The 14,677-nt window shown below is 37.3% G+C and overlaps 1 protein-coding gene across 1 annotated transcript in view; it reads left to right on the top strand.

Moving 5' to 3' along the window:
• The window catches only part of AK9 (adenylate kinase 9), a 76,607-nt gene that overhangs the window by 10,756 nt on the left and 51,174 nt on the right, over window positions 1-14,677 (top strand). The window contains exons 6-12 of the mRNA XM_037393002.1: window positions 4,816-4,980; window positions 5,669-5,794; window positions 8,715-8,789; window positions 10,236-10,334; window positions 12,269-12,408; window positions 12,493-12,673; window positions 13,104-13,248. Of these exons, the coding sequence (XP_037248899.1) occupies window positions 4,816-4,980; window positions 5,669-5,794; window positions 8,715-8,789; window positions 10,236-10,334; window positions 12,269-12,408; window positions 12,493-12,673; window positions 13,104-13,248 (931 nt within the window). The remainder of the gene's footprint in view (window positions 1-4,815; window positions 4,981-5,668; window positions 5,795-8,714; window positions 8,790-10,235; window positions 10,335-12,268; window positions 12,409-12,492; window positions 12,674-13,103; window positions 13,249-14,677) is intronic.

The following is a 14,677-nucleotide window of genomic DNA, read 5'->3' as shown; positions in this document are numbered from 1 at the left end:
TGGACTTGCTGACTACATCCATATTAGTAAATAAAACAAAGCAAGAGTGACTCTTCAGACATCAGGCCAGCTGCTCTGGCAGAACACAGCTAATGTGTCTTGTTAGTAACAATGGCATGGCCATGTCCAAACTGCCCACTGGGATAGTCCCAAGGCCTGTGCCACTCTCCAGATTGTGCACAGCTATTCAGCAATGAGAATACTAGCTGACCCACACCAAACTTTGCCATAGTCCACACAGACAAAGTAACAGTATGTATAATCATGAACAAGGGCTCAGGCCCTTCCTCTTGCAATGTTTTGTTGATTGTCAACTAGATTATTTGTGTTTTTTACTCTGAATGTGCAGAATGAGCTGCTATCGACCTCTGGTGTTCTACTCTGCTCTCACTGGGATTTTGATTCTAGTCGTCATATCCATGCAGTCTGTGAGATGCTAAGCTTCAGTGCATGGACCTAGTCTATCACATCGCTTTGGCAGATTTAAGTTTGTGTTTGTTTTAATTCCATACTTTTGAGATTTGTTTGACCGTGCATAATGAAAATTTGTGAATGCCTACTTCAAATCTATTTTTCTATACTCATGGAAAGTTCTTAAAGGCTCAGAGAAACATATTTTTGTGCTGCTTTTCAAGCAGTTTTGATTTTTTTTTAGCTACAGAAAGTCAGTCTTTGCTTTAATACTGGATAGTAAGAAATCCCAGTTCTTGAGTATATATGTTGTATAGTTGCAGCAGCAGCACAAATAGAAGAGTGATACTAACTACATTAGAAAGAAAACAGAATTCTTGACTTCCTGTAGGTACATCTTCTTCTCCACCGGGAAGAAGGCTAAACCTGAACAGTCATTAAAAATCCTTGCCCCACAGTCAAATCTTGCCTTCAATTTCAGTGAGTTCAAGCTGTTTTCACAGATACAGAATTATTGAATCATTTAGGTTGGAAAAGACCTTTAAGATCATCAAGTCTAACTGTTAACCAGCACTGCCAAGCCCACCACTAAACCATGTCCCTAAACATCACATCTACGTATTTTTTGAACACTTCCAGGGATGGTGATTCCACCACATCCATGGGCAGTCTGTTCCAATGCTTGACCACCCTTTCAGTGAAGAAATTTTTCCCAATATCCAATTTAAACCTCCCCTGGTGTAACTTGAGGCTCTTTCCTCTTGTCCTATCGCTTGTTACCTGGGAGAAGAGACCAACAGCTACCTTTCTACAGCTTCCTTCCAGGTAGTTTTAGAGAGCTATAACGTCCCCTCTGAACTTCCTTTGCTCCAGACTTAATGACTCTGGTTCCTTCAGCTGCTCCTTGTAAGGCTTGTGCTCTGGACCCTGCACCAAGCTTCATTGCCCTTCTCTGGACACGCTCCAGCACCTCCACGTCCCTGTTGCAGTGAGGGGCCCAAACCCGAGCATAGTATTTGAGGTGCAGCCTCACCACTGCCGAGTACAGGGCAATGATCTCTTCCCCAGTCCTGCTGGCCACACTGTTTCAGATACAAGCCAGGATGCTGTTGGCCTTCTTGGCCACCTTGGCACACTGTGGGCTCATGTTCAGCCAGCCATCAACCCACACCCCCAGGTCCTTTTCTGCCAGGCAGCTTTCCAGCCACTCTTCCCCAAGTCTGTAGCATTGCATGGGGTTGTTGTGACCCAGCTGCAGGACCTGGCCCTCAGCCTTGTTGAACCTCATACAGCTGGCCTTGACCCATTGATCCAGCCTGTCCAGATCCCTCTGCAGAGCCTTCCTGCCCTCCAGCAGTTCAACACTCCCACCCAACTTGGTGTTGTCCGCAAACTTACTGAGGGTGCGCTCAATCCCCTCATCCAGATCATTGATAAAGACATTAAACAGGACTGGTCCCATACTGAGCCCTGGGGAGCACCACTTGTGGATGTAGCTCCATTCACCACCACACTTTGGGCTCAGCCATCCAGCCAGCTTTTTACCCAGCGTACAGTACACCCATCCAAGCCATAAGCAGCCAGTGTCTCCAGGAGAATGCTGTGGGAGATGGTGTCAAAGGCTTTTTACTAAGGTCCAGGTAGAAAACATCCACAGACTTTCCCTCATCCACTGCATGGGTCACCTTGTTGTAGGAGATCAGGTTTGTCAAGCAGGACCAGCCTTTCGTATACCCGTGCTGGCTGGACCTGATGCCCTGGTTGTCCTTCATGCAGGATGATCTGTTCCATAACCTTCCTTGGTGCCAAGGCCTGTAGTTTCCCATATCCTTCTTCCTGCCCTTCTTGTTGATGGGCCTCACACTGGCTAACTTCCAGTTTTCTGGGACCTCCCCAGTTAGCCAGGACTGTTGACAAATGATGGAGAGTGGCTTGGTGAGCTCCTCTGCCAGCTCCCTCAGTACCCTTGGGTGGATCCCATCCAGCCCTATAGACTTGTGTGTGTCTAAGTGGAGCAGCAGGTCACTGACCACTTCCTGCTGGACTGTGGAGAGACTTCATTCTACTCCCCATTCCTGATCAGGCTGAGTACCCTGAGGATAACTGGTCTGACTACTAAAGACTGAGGCAAAGAAGGCATTTAAGTACCTCAGCCTTTTCCTCATCCTTTGTGGCAATGCTCCCCACCCCCTCACCTCTCCACCCCCACCCCACCGCAGCCAATAATGGATGGAGATTATCCTTGGCCCTCCTTTTGTTTCTAGTGTATTTCTAAAAACATTTATTGTTATCTTTTATGTCAGTGGCCAGCTTAAGTTCTAGCTGGGCTTTTGCCTTTTGCCTTTCTAATTTTCTCCCTGTATAACCTAAGAAAATCTTTATAGCCCTCCTGAGTTGCCTGCCTCTTCTTCCAAAGGTGGCAAATTCTCTTTTTTCCCCCTGAGTTCCAGCCAAAGCTCTCTGTTCAGCCAGGCTGGTGGTCTTCCCCAGTGGCTTGTCTTTTGGCACACGGGGACAGCCTTTAAGGTTTACTTCTTGAAGAATGTCCAGTCTTCCTGGACCCCTTTGCCCTTCAGGACTGCCTTTCAAAGGACTCTGTCAACCAGTCTCCTAAACAGGCCAAAGTCTGCCCTCTGGAAGTCCAAGGTAGTGGTTTTGCTGACCCCTCTCCTTCTCCAAAAATCAAAAACTATCATTTTGTGATCATTATGCCTTAGATGGCCTCTGACCACCACATCACCCAGATATGTCAGAATTGTAACCATTTTCATTATATTAAAAAGAAAGGAAGAAGGGAGATTCTAGGTAACTCTGGGAATAATAAAATACTCTTTTAGCAGACCAATTTAGAGAAAATTTCTCTCCAAGAAAAAGGATGAAAAATGCACCTTTGAAAAAAAGAATGATATCTGATCAAATTTCTCCTTCCCTATTTCAAAATGCGCTGTCATATAGCATTCAAGTCAGCTGTATGACTCACCATAGAAATACAGAAATATTCTAAAGTATTGTAATACTTCAAGGGATACCTCAGGAAATGAGTGTAGTGTGCCTGTCGCTAGCAATGCAATCTCAAAAGCTCTGTAGAAATCATTTCTCCATTTCTGTAACAATTTGACCTTAAATGACTACAGTATTTTCTTGTTATTTCAGGTTTTTCATATATGTTTGAAGAGTAGGTGTTAGTAATTTAGAAAGGAAGAATGATTATTTATTTTTTGTTGGGACCCACCCCCAATTCCATAGTAGACTTTTAAGATACCTATCTTAAGACCTGTTGGAGATCTGGAGACTCCAAGTGTCTATTAATGCAAGTACAATTTAGAACAGGTCAGATAGAAGCTCTTTTAACTATGATCATAGTGAGGGAACATTCAGACAGAATGTCCCTCTCTACTCCCCTGTTCTCTGCTAAGTGATTGCAGAGACCCAACCAGCTTTTTGTTTTGCAGGGGAAAAAAAAAAAAAAGAGAGAGAGATGCGGAAAAACAATCCTTTCAATGTTAACAAAGTCAGGTATCCATCCCTGGAATGGATGGACTCCTTTAATAACTTGCTAAGAGCCACAATTCTGAGAAGGAATCAAAAAGTACATAATGTGACAATGTAGAATGTTGTCCTAGTGGAGCCTATAGGAGTGGCACACCCAGTATTATCTTGGCTCAGAAGTGGGGAGGTGGAAACAGGCAAAGAGTCTTTAGCTTCTAGTTGAAAGGAATGTTTTAGTTAGGGCAAATGTTTCAGTTAGGAAATTTAGTTAGCATAAACTTCTTAGACAGACCTCTCAAATCTTAAATATTAATACTTTTATCACCACAGACCACATCCAGATTTATCTGTGTTTAATGTTAAACTAAATTTGTGTCTGTAGGGCTTTTTATTTAAAGACCATTGCTTACACTCTTCCGGAGCTCCAAACTGCTGAATTCCTTTAGCCTCTGCCACAATGGCGCTATGCTTTGGGGTAACAGTAGAGCTCTGAGAAGTCAGAGGCACCTAGTAAAAATTATTTAATCTTGATTTAAATCTAATTAATTTCACTCTGGCATTAATTGCAAGGGCAACCACAAGCCTGTCTGTAAAATATTTTTATCTATAAACTACACCTATACTTGTTATACTACAAGGTATACCTTGCATGGTAAAATGTGCTCAGGTAGTGGCTACACTCCTGACATGGAATGTAAAATGCTGATGGGAAAAAACTATGCAAGTGTTAAAGTCTTCCTTTAATATTTGCTGCTTTTGAAAATTTTGTGTTTGCTTAGAATGTTACTGGGGAAGTTGTTTATGAACGCAGATTTTTGGCAAACATACTCCTACCCCCCATTCTTCAGTTGCAGGAAAAATATTATAGCAGCAGGACAATAAACATGTGATTTCCTTTTAATTATTCCTTGCTAGTGTTCAGATTATGACTTATGCCAAAGAATATCTGGACAAAGGCAACACCCTGATTCAGGGCAGGTATATCAGAGGAACCAGTGGGATCCTAACATTATTGAAAAGCATAAGAAAGATCAGCATGAAGAAGAGAATGAAGAAGAAGAAGAAGAACAGGAAGAAGAGGTAAATACTGCCAATTTCTAAACAGCACAAAGTTTTATAATGTACTTTAGACAAAGCAGAACAAAATCCAATATTCTAAAATATCACCATACTACATTATGACTTAGTTTTGCTCAGCTTTAATCTTAATGCAGTTTCTGTTCAGCTTTAAGAGATGTGAGATAATACTTAAACAGTAGGTTTAAATAACAGCTAATGCTTGTTATTGTATAGTTTAACCTGGATAGTTTAACACTGAGCTGTTTCTTGTCATAAGTTAAAAGGATGTATCAGAGAATGGTGACTCTATATTGTCTGTTTCTTGGTCTAAGTAAATAAGATTTCTTAATATTTGTTTATTGTAGCAAGTTTTACTAGTATTTGCAGGATACTAGCTTGTTTTCTGGTTTTAGCATTGGACTACTACAAACAGATTTTTTTCCTGAAGGTATTAATTTTGACTTCAGGATGAACTGTTCTGGTTTGTAATACTGGCCAGAGACCTTATCAATGCAAGTTCTAGGCACATTCCTCTCAGTTTGCAGAAACTACATTTCATCAGGATAGGATCACGGTCAGCAATCACTGAACTAATACTCATTTCAATACTCTGGAAAGCTACTTCATTTACATTTGAATAAAGACAAAAATTAGTTTACAACAGTATTTTATTGCTGTATCTTGAAATATTTAATTTTTCATTCTTCAGACTGCAGAAAATCCACTTATGATATCAGAATTTTTGCATCAGTTGGTGCAGAGGCCTGAAGATATTCTTGAAAACGCAGAGGAAAGAGTTGGACTGTATAAGGACATCATGCTTCATCCTTTAGAAGTAAGAAAAATCAAAATAATATGATTATACATAACAAAATATTTTTTAAAATATTTTGCACAGGTTTCTTTTTTCTTTTTTTTTAGTTTGTGATTTATTGTATGGAGGTGGGCACAAGGGATGCTACAATATCCCCCCAGGTTCTGAAATTCATCCTGAAATCAATGATATAAAGTTGTCATCTGTAGGTGTTGTTTCTACTCTGGTGATATCAAAAATTGGAATTTCCAAGCCCCCTCGCTTTCTAGCACTCCTTGCTAAGGCAGGAGGCTAGGTGCGGCTGGGCCAGGATTCCGAGATAAAACTCAATAACGACAGAGTCGTTATGCAGCAGGTTTTCCTTTATTTGTGGCACTGGGTGCATAGGGGATTTCTCCTCCTAGTATGCACACCTCAGCTCTAGTTCTCACTGTTTTTATGCTACAATCTAATACATATGCATAACATTTCCCAGAAAACTAATACATATTCAAACTATTTCCCAAAAATGGTTTACATATTTTTCCACCTCCTTGCGCACACATGCTGCCACCTTGAGGGTCTTCTCAGAGGGTCTTCTGATGAAGGCTCAAAGTCTTTGTCCGCATAAACTTTTGACCCGGAGTCTCTTGCGCATGCGCAGTTCATTTCTACTGATTTAAAATCTTCTTATCCTATTGTTCTGGAACACACCATCCTGTTCTCTAGTTACAGAAAACTTATATCTTCCTTAGCAGTGCCTCTTTACCATTGTCTAAGGTTCTTTATGACATGCCCTTACGGTTCTACATCCCCTAGTCTAAACTCCCAGACCACAAATATGTAGCAACTAAGTATTTCCCTACATTCTACATATGTTAGCACATTGTACAAAGGTTAGTGAACCCCTGCCAACTCACTAAAGATGATCGGTCTCTTATTCTTGTAACCCTTACATATCACTGGAGTCAAGATAAATCAACCCACTTTGAGTTCTAAAAGCAAACCATAGGTGCTGTCACAGGCACTTCCTAAACCTAGAAACTGAAGTATTTGAAAAGCCCAGTGTATCATCACCATTACCAAAGTCCATTCTAGAATGCAATCCTATAAGAAACCTACTCCCTACATCCATTGCCTTCCACTCCAATAAATCCCCCTCCTCACCTACTTCATTAGCTGCAGGGTTATATACACAATAATTAGCCCATCAGTTTGCTTTATCACCTATTTAATTTCTAAAGCTGTAACATTTCTTCTTTCTTTGTTGTGTTCAGGAAAATTAGATTTAGTATGTATCTTTTTTTTTCTCCAAAAAATCCAGAACAGGTCCAAGGCAATAATTCTTTTTTTCTTTTTTCTTTTTTCTTTTTTCTTTTTTCTTTTTTCTTTTTTCTTTTTTCTTTTTTCTTTTTTCTTTTTTCTTTTTTCTTTTTTTTTTTTTAATCTCTTGGTACAAGCAACTGCAAAAGCCTTATGTTTGCTGCACACTGGACAATTACAGTTTATTTATGCCCTTCAATTTCCCTATGGATTAGATAAACCTATAGATAAAATTGTGTAAAACTGGTATAATGTTCTTTGCAAGAGTAACGAACTTGTTACTGCTGTGAAGAAGAAAGGAAAAAATGTGGTAACTTTAATCATTATACAACCTTACATGGATTTCTCATAAGCAAACTAATGCAAAGTTGTTTAAATTACTTTAGGATGTATACCAAACTTCAGCACTTCCACCATGTTACACTAGTTGGTAGGTCTTACTTAGGCTTTACTAATGGTGAATATATTAGTGAACATACTTAGTGGTCCACTAATACATTGAAAGAACATAGGGGTCTGTCATTGGCCCAGGTAGAGATTGAGATGATGAAACTGAAAAAAAAGCTTATAAGATGTGCAGTTTGTACTGAACTGGAACAGGTAGAAAGAACTGTGGAGAACAGACTTTGAGTTCTTGGTAAGTTGTTAGGATGAAATTGAGTAGAAATAAGTGTGAAATACTACAGTTAGGGAGGAAACCTAATGAACAACTACAATGTGAAATAATTAGCTAGATCTCAGTACTGCAAACAGTCTGCAGTCTGTGGGCTTTAGTCATAAACTGAGTCAATAAATGTGATGCTACTGTACACAAGAAAATATTATGGATATACTTGTAAGACCATTGTGTATAAAAGAAACACAAAGTATTATCTTCTCTGCATAAGAGTATTAGAAAGAAGCAATTAGTTATTATTTATTTCTACCAAAGATAGGACGAATAATTTATAGCATAGAAGACAGACTAGATGCAAGGAAAGGAACTCTTGACCATAAGTGTCATAAAGAAGTGGAACAGATTACCTACCAAGTTGTAAAGTCACCTTCACTAGGCTTTTCCAGGGCTGGGGTTAGACCAACATCTGTCAGGAATGGAGTGAGTGTTCTCAGTCCTCAGAGATATTAACAGTGGACATGAGATGTCTATTTTAGACTAATATCTTATTTACTAATGGGAAAATTGAAAATAAGAAAAATCAAATATATTGTTCAATTTCACAGAAGCTGAGAGTCAGAACCAAAATGAAAACATCAGCCTTGTGGCTGGCATTTGCAAGAAATCTGTTAATTGACATTGTCACCATTTTCCAGCAGAGAATTAAAGTAGTTAGACAATAAGAGGTTGAGTTCATACAGAAAATATTACTGTATCTTGATTCTTTGTAGCTCTCTTTCATTTGAGCTAGGATATCTAATCTGTTTTCTGAACCCATTGTAACTCCAGGTTTTGAATTCATCCTGTATCTATCCCTCACCAAAGAAGTTTCTCTTCAGAAGATTTTATGAGCCATTAATACAGTGATTCTTGGCTTTGATGAAGTCCACAGGAGCCCAGCCTTTGATATGTGTAGAAACAAAATCAGCTGCAATGTCATTATCTGGTTAGCTATACTCAATTTATGTCTTTGTTCTTAAACAGGATTTGATGGCTGAACAGGATAGTCAATATATTATTGAACTGGATGGAAATCAACAACCAGATGATCTCTTTATGGTAAGCAAGCTAAGCACTAACTTAGTTAACCTCCACTAGAAAATAATTTCTCACTTCTGTGGATTGTTTTCTTTATTAAAGTGTTGGCAAAATTTTGTGTTTAAAGCTCATTTAATTGCTTTTAGAAATGTGACCTTTGAAATGCTTGCTTTTCTTCCTGTGTTAAAACAATTATAAGATTCACTGCACCACCCCCAGGCTTACATATATGTCCCATGAGAATATTTTCAGGCAGGCTACGAACTCTTTTATATCACATCCATCTGTTTTTAGCACTTTATTTTGTTTATTAGTGTAAAATAGCGTTATTAACATGAGAAATTAAAACACTTCCAGTATGATACATTTACACAATTTTCATACTTTGTGGTGGTGTCTAAAATAATGATAGATTTTCTGTGATCTTTGATATTGTTTTACATTGAAATAGAAAACACTTCATACTTTTAACAATTCTGCTGAGTGCTTGTATCTAGATTTTTAGCTCACGACATAGGAACTCATTCTCCCTGTTAAAAAAGCTACAATGGTAAAATTTGGAGAGAAATAATCTTACCCTCTGCCTCAAAAATAAGAGTTGCTTCAAATCAGAACTGAAAATATGGGGTTAAAAATGAAGTGAGAGATTGTCTTTGACAACATAGGAAGTGTGCTGCTCCTACAGTTTCCCCTCTGTTCTTTGAAACAAATTTATTCAATTACAACTCTGTAAGTATTATTTCAATTTATGCTTAACTTTACTACCAAGAATGGTCCTATGGGAAAAAAAACCACTAATTTTGCAGAATTGGAACATAAAATTTCCTCATTTATGATCTGTTTGTGAACATTGCAACAGAAAATTTATAGTAAAAGCAGTCAAGTTGTGTAATGTTTCCAACCAATTTACCTGTAAGTAAGGCAAAGACTTATGAAACTAGTCGAAACATGACAAAATTTGCTTTTTTGTTTCAAGAACACTTGCATTCAAGCAAGATTACATTCAGGATACTTCAATTAAATTTAATATCATCTGATTCTCATTGGCAGACATCTGTTTTAAGCATCTCTTTAAATAAATTACCTAAAGTTGTATTACTTCTGAGTGTGCATAATTGAATCTCCTCAAGAGACTTTCCTCCTTTTCAGATTGTAGCTCATCTGAATACTTCCACTGCTTTGTGGGAAAGAATCCTTTACAGCCTGTTCCTTTAGAAGGCTTGGGATTCACAGCATAATGAGGAGATATAAAGCCTATGATTCAGCATTTTGCACTGCCTGTATCTACCAAATAGCTTGTTAAAACTCAGCTCAATAACTAGCATGACTTCAAGCTAGAAACTGGGCCTTAGTGTATATGTAACCATTATATAAATAGTAATGCAATTTTAAAAATACTTTGTGGGTCCTTTCAGATCACAAAAGCAATTTTGAGTGGTACTAAGTCAAGTGTTATTTCCTCTTCAGTCAGTGGAAGCTCGACTTCAGTCTCTGGGTGTTCGAAAGGGAGCTCCTATAACTAGACTTCAAAGTCAGCAAGAAGAAATGCTGGAGGGGCTGGAAGATGTAAGTGTGCTTTTCTAAAACGTGACTAACTGTAATGATTTTTTTTTTTCTGCTCTAAGCTTATAATATAACAACATTGTTTCACAGCAATCGGTTTGTTTTACCATGCAATAAGGGCATTTTTTGACCCTTGATTTTCCAGAAATGTGAATTTAGTATAATTCTGGGACTTAAATCCACTTAAAAGAGTATGAAAAGAAAAAGGTTTGTAATTAAAAAAAAAGATGGATGAATATAACAAAATTTTGAACAAAGTATTTGTTTTAGCAATAGAAGAAGAACTAATTCCTTCTAAGAAAATAAAGAAACTTTAGCCAAAGGATAGCAATCTCAGCAGCTGACTCTTAGCTCAGTCTTTACTCTTTTTCTGATTGAGAAACAGCATGCTCATATAAATTTAGCAACATCCTGCATAGCTAAAATCATGTATGTTGTATTTCCTTTAATTAATTAGAAACATGACAAGTTAGTGCTGAAATTTGCTGAATCATGAGAATTATAATTCATGTCTCTTCCATATAAAACTGAAAAACCAAGTCTCTGCAAGTGTCTTCACCTATATTCATTTGCAGTCATCTTTCTTATTTCTTAAACAAAACTCTGAATATATGAATTATGCTATAACTGAAAGACTCCACTACATTTTCAGAGAAACACCTCTCCCTTCACTTTTCTGTTTTCTTAGTCTCTGACAAATTCACAGGTGAAAGACTTTCTGTGTCAGAGGTCATCTTTATTTATCATTTAGTTAGCCTGTGTGTTTATGTTAGTCTGTGTGTAAGCTTTTAGCATTCATAGTATTTGGGACAAGGAGTTCTTCAGCTTAACTGGACATTACATACAGAATTGCTTCCCTTTGTGTTGAACCTGCCCGTTTTTAGTTCAGCATCCTCTGGTTGTTGATATGCAAAAGTCAGTAAATAGTTTTGTTCTCTCTATCTGCCCTCTAGTAACTCATGATCTCAGACTTCTGTCCTGTTCTTATATAGCTGTCTTGTTCCTGGACTGAAGAGTTCCAGTCTACTTAATCTTACTTCTTCTTACATTAAAATCTTTTTGTGTGATTGATCAGTCATATTACCTTTTTCTGAAACTTTTCCTATTCTACTGCATACTTTTTGATAGCAGGGTAGCAGAATGCACATAGAAGTAAAGATGATGGCAGGATTTATGCAACAAAAATACCCTCCCCTCCCCTCCCCTCCCCTCCCCTCCCCTCCCCTCCCCTCCCCTCCCCTCGGTTTTCTAACTGCAAGAGCATTGACCAAATGTTTTCATGGAAGTATGTATTATAATTTCAAGATCTGTTCCTGAGTAGTGACAGTCAATGACTACTCATCATCTGCTGTGTAAAACTGCTATTTTAATGCCTGGCTTCCTAGACTCCAAAGGTTCTTCTGCAGTTCTTCACAGGCAGTACTTGTCTGTACTATTCTGGATAAATTAGTCAACATAAACTTTAGGATTCACTCACTGTTCACCTGCTGCAAAAGTTTTATTAAACTCACTCCTATCACATGATATTTCTGCATGCCTAAAAGAGATATTTTGGCTTTGCTATTCCTCCCCAGAGAACAATGGTCCTTTCTTCATCCCCTTTAGAAGACATCTTGGCTATTTTCTGTTATCTTCAAAAAATAGCTGATTTGTACTTCTTCATCATTTTAACATTCTGAAAATACCAAACAAAGCCTCCAGGAACTATGTTAAGTGCTGATTTTGTTAAATAAACTCGAAAAACCAAGTAGTTTCTCCTTAGAAGTGTCCTACAATTCTGCAGTGTGTGTTTTATAAATATTCGAAAAAGCATGATGTGGTTTTCTTTTTAGGTTTGCTTATTTTCCAACAAAATATTTCAAAACAAAGCTAAGAACAAAGCATATATAGCTTCAGACAACAATTGCATATACTGTTATTGCTATTTTAATAAACAGGATGAACTTTTCCGGGCTCTGTCGTCTTATAAACTACTAGCACACAGATATCGATGGCGTAGAAGCAGGTGGGGGCAAGTATGTCCTGTGGCTCTAAAGGAAGGTGATATTCGAAGGGGGAACCCAGACTTGGCTGTCAGGTTAGCAGAATTTGACACTTTTAATTTTTATTTCTATTTTAGAAGATAACTGTTTATATATGTTAGCTTCTTTTCTGTTTTAAGTTTTCTAGGTAAAATGTACATACTGTCATCCCCAGAGGCGCTGAAAAGATTTATGTTGAATCCACGGCCTTACCTGTCACCACCAATGCCACTCCCTCCTTGTAAAGTACTAGTATTTGGTCCTCCATTCTCTGGAAGAACAACTATTTGTAACCTAATTGCACACAAATATAATGGAAAGGTAAGTTTATAAATGTCTTCTGTAACTAGTGTATCAGCTGAGGCTTGGGAGTCAGTTAAACACATTCTTATTCCTGTTGTGTTATTAACATACACATTGCAAGCATATGGATTACAGAGAAATATTAATTTAGTGAAATTCATTTATATAAAAGTAGCTAAATTTCAAAAATATTATTTAAAAGACAAATATTTATGTGTCAGTTATTTTTCTTAGCATAAGAATAGAATAACTTTTGTGTCTAAGACAATTAAATGTAAATGCAAATTTAAAAATATTTTTCTAAAAAAAAACCCCCTAGACTTGAATTATGTGTAAATTTTTTCTGAAATTTGCAGAGCTTCTCCAAATTACTTTAATTGTATAGAGTCCGGATCAGATGCTTTATGTTTCTTTTGTGATATTTTTTTTTTTCAAATCATTTCACTAGGTTCTTGATATGGCCAAACTCATTCAACCCTACGTGGAAGAATCAAGAGAAGAAAAAGCTGAGCAAGTGCGAAGCGATAGAGTAGAAAAGGCTGTAACAGCAGTGAAAAATAGGTTGGGATTAGAAAAACAGTCAAGAGAATCAGGTGAATAAGGTGTTCCATGGTCTTTAAAGCTATCTTATTTGCTTTAGGTTATTAAACTGAAGCAATGGCTGTTACTTTGACTTATAAAATATCACAGAAGTTGTTACAGTTGTTGTGCATTAAATATGAACTAAAAGAACATGCAGATAGGGAATAGCTGAGTAGAATTCAGTATTTTTGATATTATGTACAAATCCTCTGAAGTTAAGGGCCATGAGTATGTAAGAGAGAGTTTTCTGAGCTCTTTTTGAAAGAAGAAATCGGTTCTGACAGATACTGGTTGGAAACTTTCCATTTGAATGACTTTCAGACAAGTTAAATCTCTGCAAAATTGAAATTTTCTTCAAGAAAGCAGCTTGTCAGCTAGGGTGATGTGAACCCACAATTATAGATTTTCCACTTTGGAGCAGCTTTCCAAGTATGCTGCCTCAGATGGCATGTTCACAAGACTCTCTTGCTCTGATCACATTTGGACTTCTTAAGCTGCCCAGGTTTTTGCAACTTGATGAATTCGGAAAATATTTTGAAAAGGTGAACATGTGCTTTTAATAACACTTAATCAAAATTTGTGTTTTCTATTTGCAAGAAATTTAGTGGGGGTTTTTCAAAATTATTTCTTTTGAATTGCAAAATTTTCCATTGAACTGGAATTGCCTTTTCCAGTTAGCTCTAGTTATGGTTCAAATGGACAATCAGGCCATTTTGCCTTGTTCAACTAAGCAAGGAATCACCATATTTGACTTATGTATAGATACATACCTAACAAGAAGTCCATATATTCCTCTGGTGCTGCAAACATGGAAGAAAAAAATGGAAATTAAATAATTTTATCAAATTAATATGAAAACTGTGAACTAACTCTGAGTGTTCCTTAAAAAGTGTTTAAACAATTACAGTCTGTTGTGTCATCAATTAATAACAAAATATGGATCCAATATGAACAGTTTGTGCATCTTAGGGAATGCTTAGGCTGCTTGAATGCTGACAATATACTGTCTTCATCTATGATTTGTATTGATTTTTAAATCACTCTGGTCAATCTTTTGATTTAGGAATCAAAGAGAAATCAAATCAAAGGAAATTCTCAGGTGCTGCAGGTGCCTGATCATTCTAGTATGCAAATGTCATTCTATTCATAATGAAACAAAATTTCACTTAGTGGTAGAACATACTGTACAGTTTAAAATGGATTTTTTTGTAATAAGAGAGCAAACCTTAAGATCTTAAAGATCTTAAAACTTATCTTTATGAAATACTGTCTAGAACTGCATTCAAAAGAACTGGTATTTGATTCTTTCTCAGCATGATCATATAATATTGTTTAAAATGACTGCAATTATGAAATGGTTGGATTTAATCGCCTAGCAGTTATTCCGGAGCAGACAAAAAAAAAAAGTATTTCAGAATTTTGTAAAGCACTTTAAAAAAA

This window comes from Falco rusticolus, chromosome 6, assembly GCF_015220075.1.
Source record: "Falco rusticolus isolate bFalRus1 chromosome 6, bFalRus1.pri, whole genome shotgun sequence".
Classification (NCBI taxonomy): Eukaryota; Metazoa; Chordata; class Aves; order Falconiformes; family Falconidae; genus Falco; species Falco rusticolus.
This window is presented reverse-complemented; position numbering and strand designations above follow the sequence as displayed.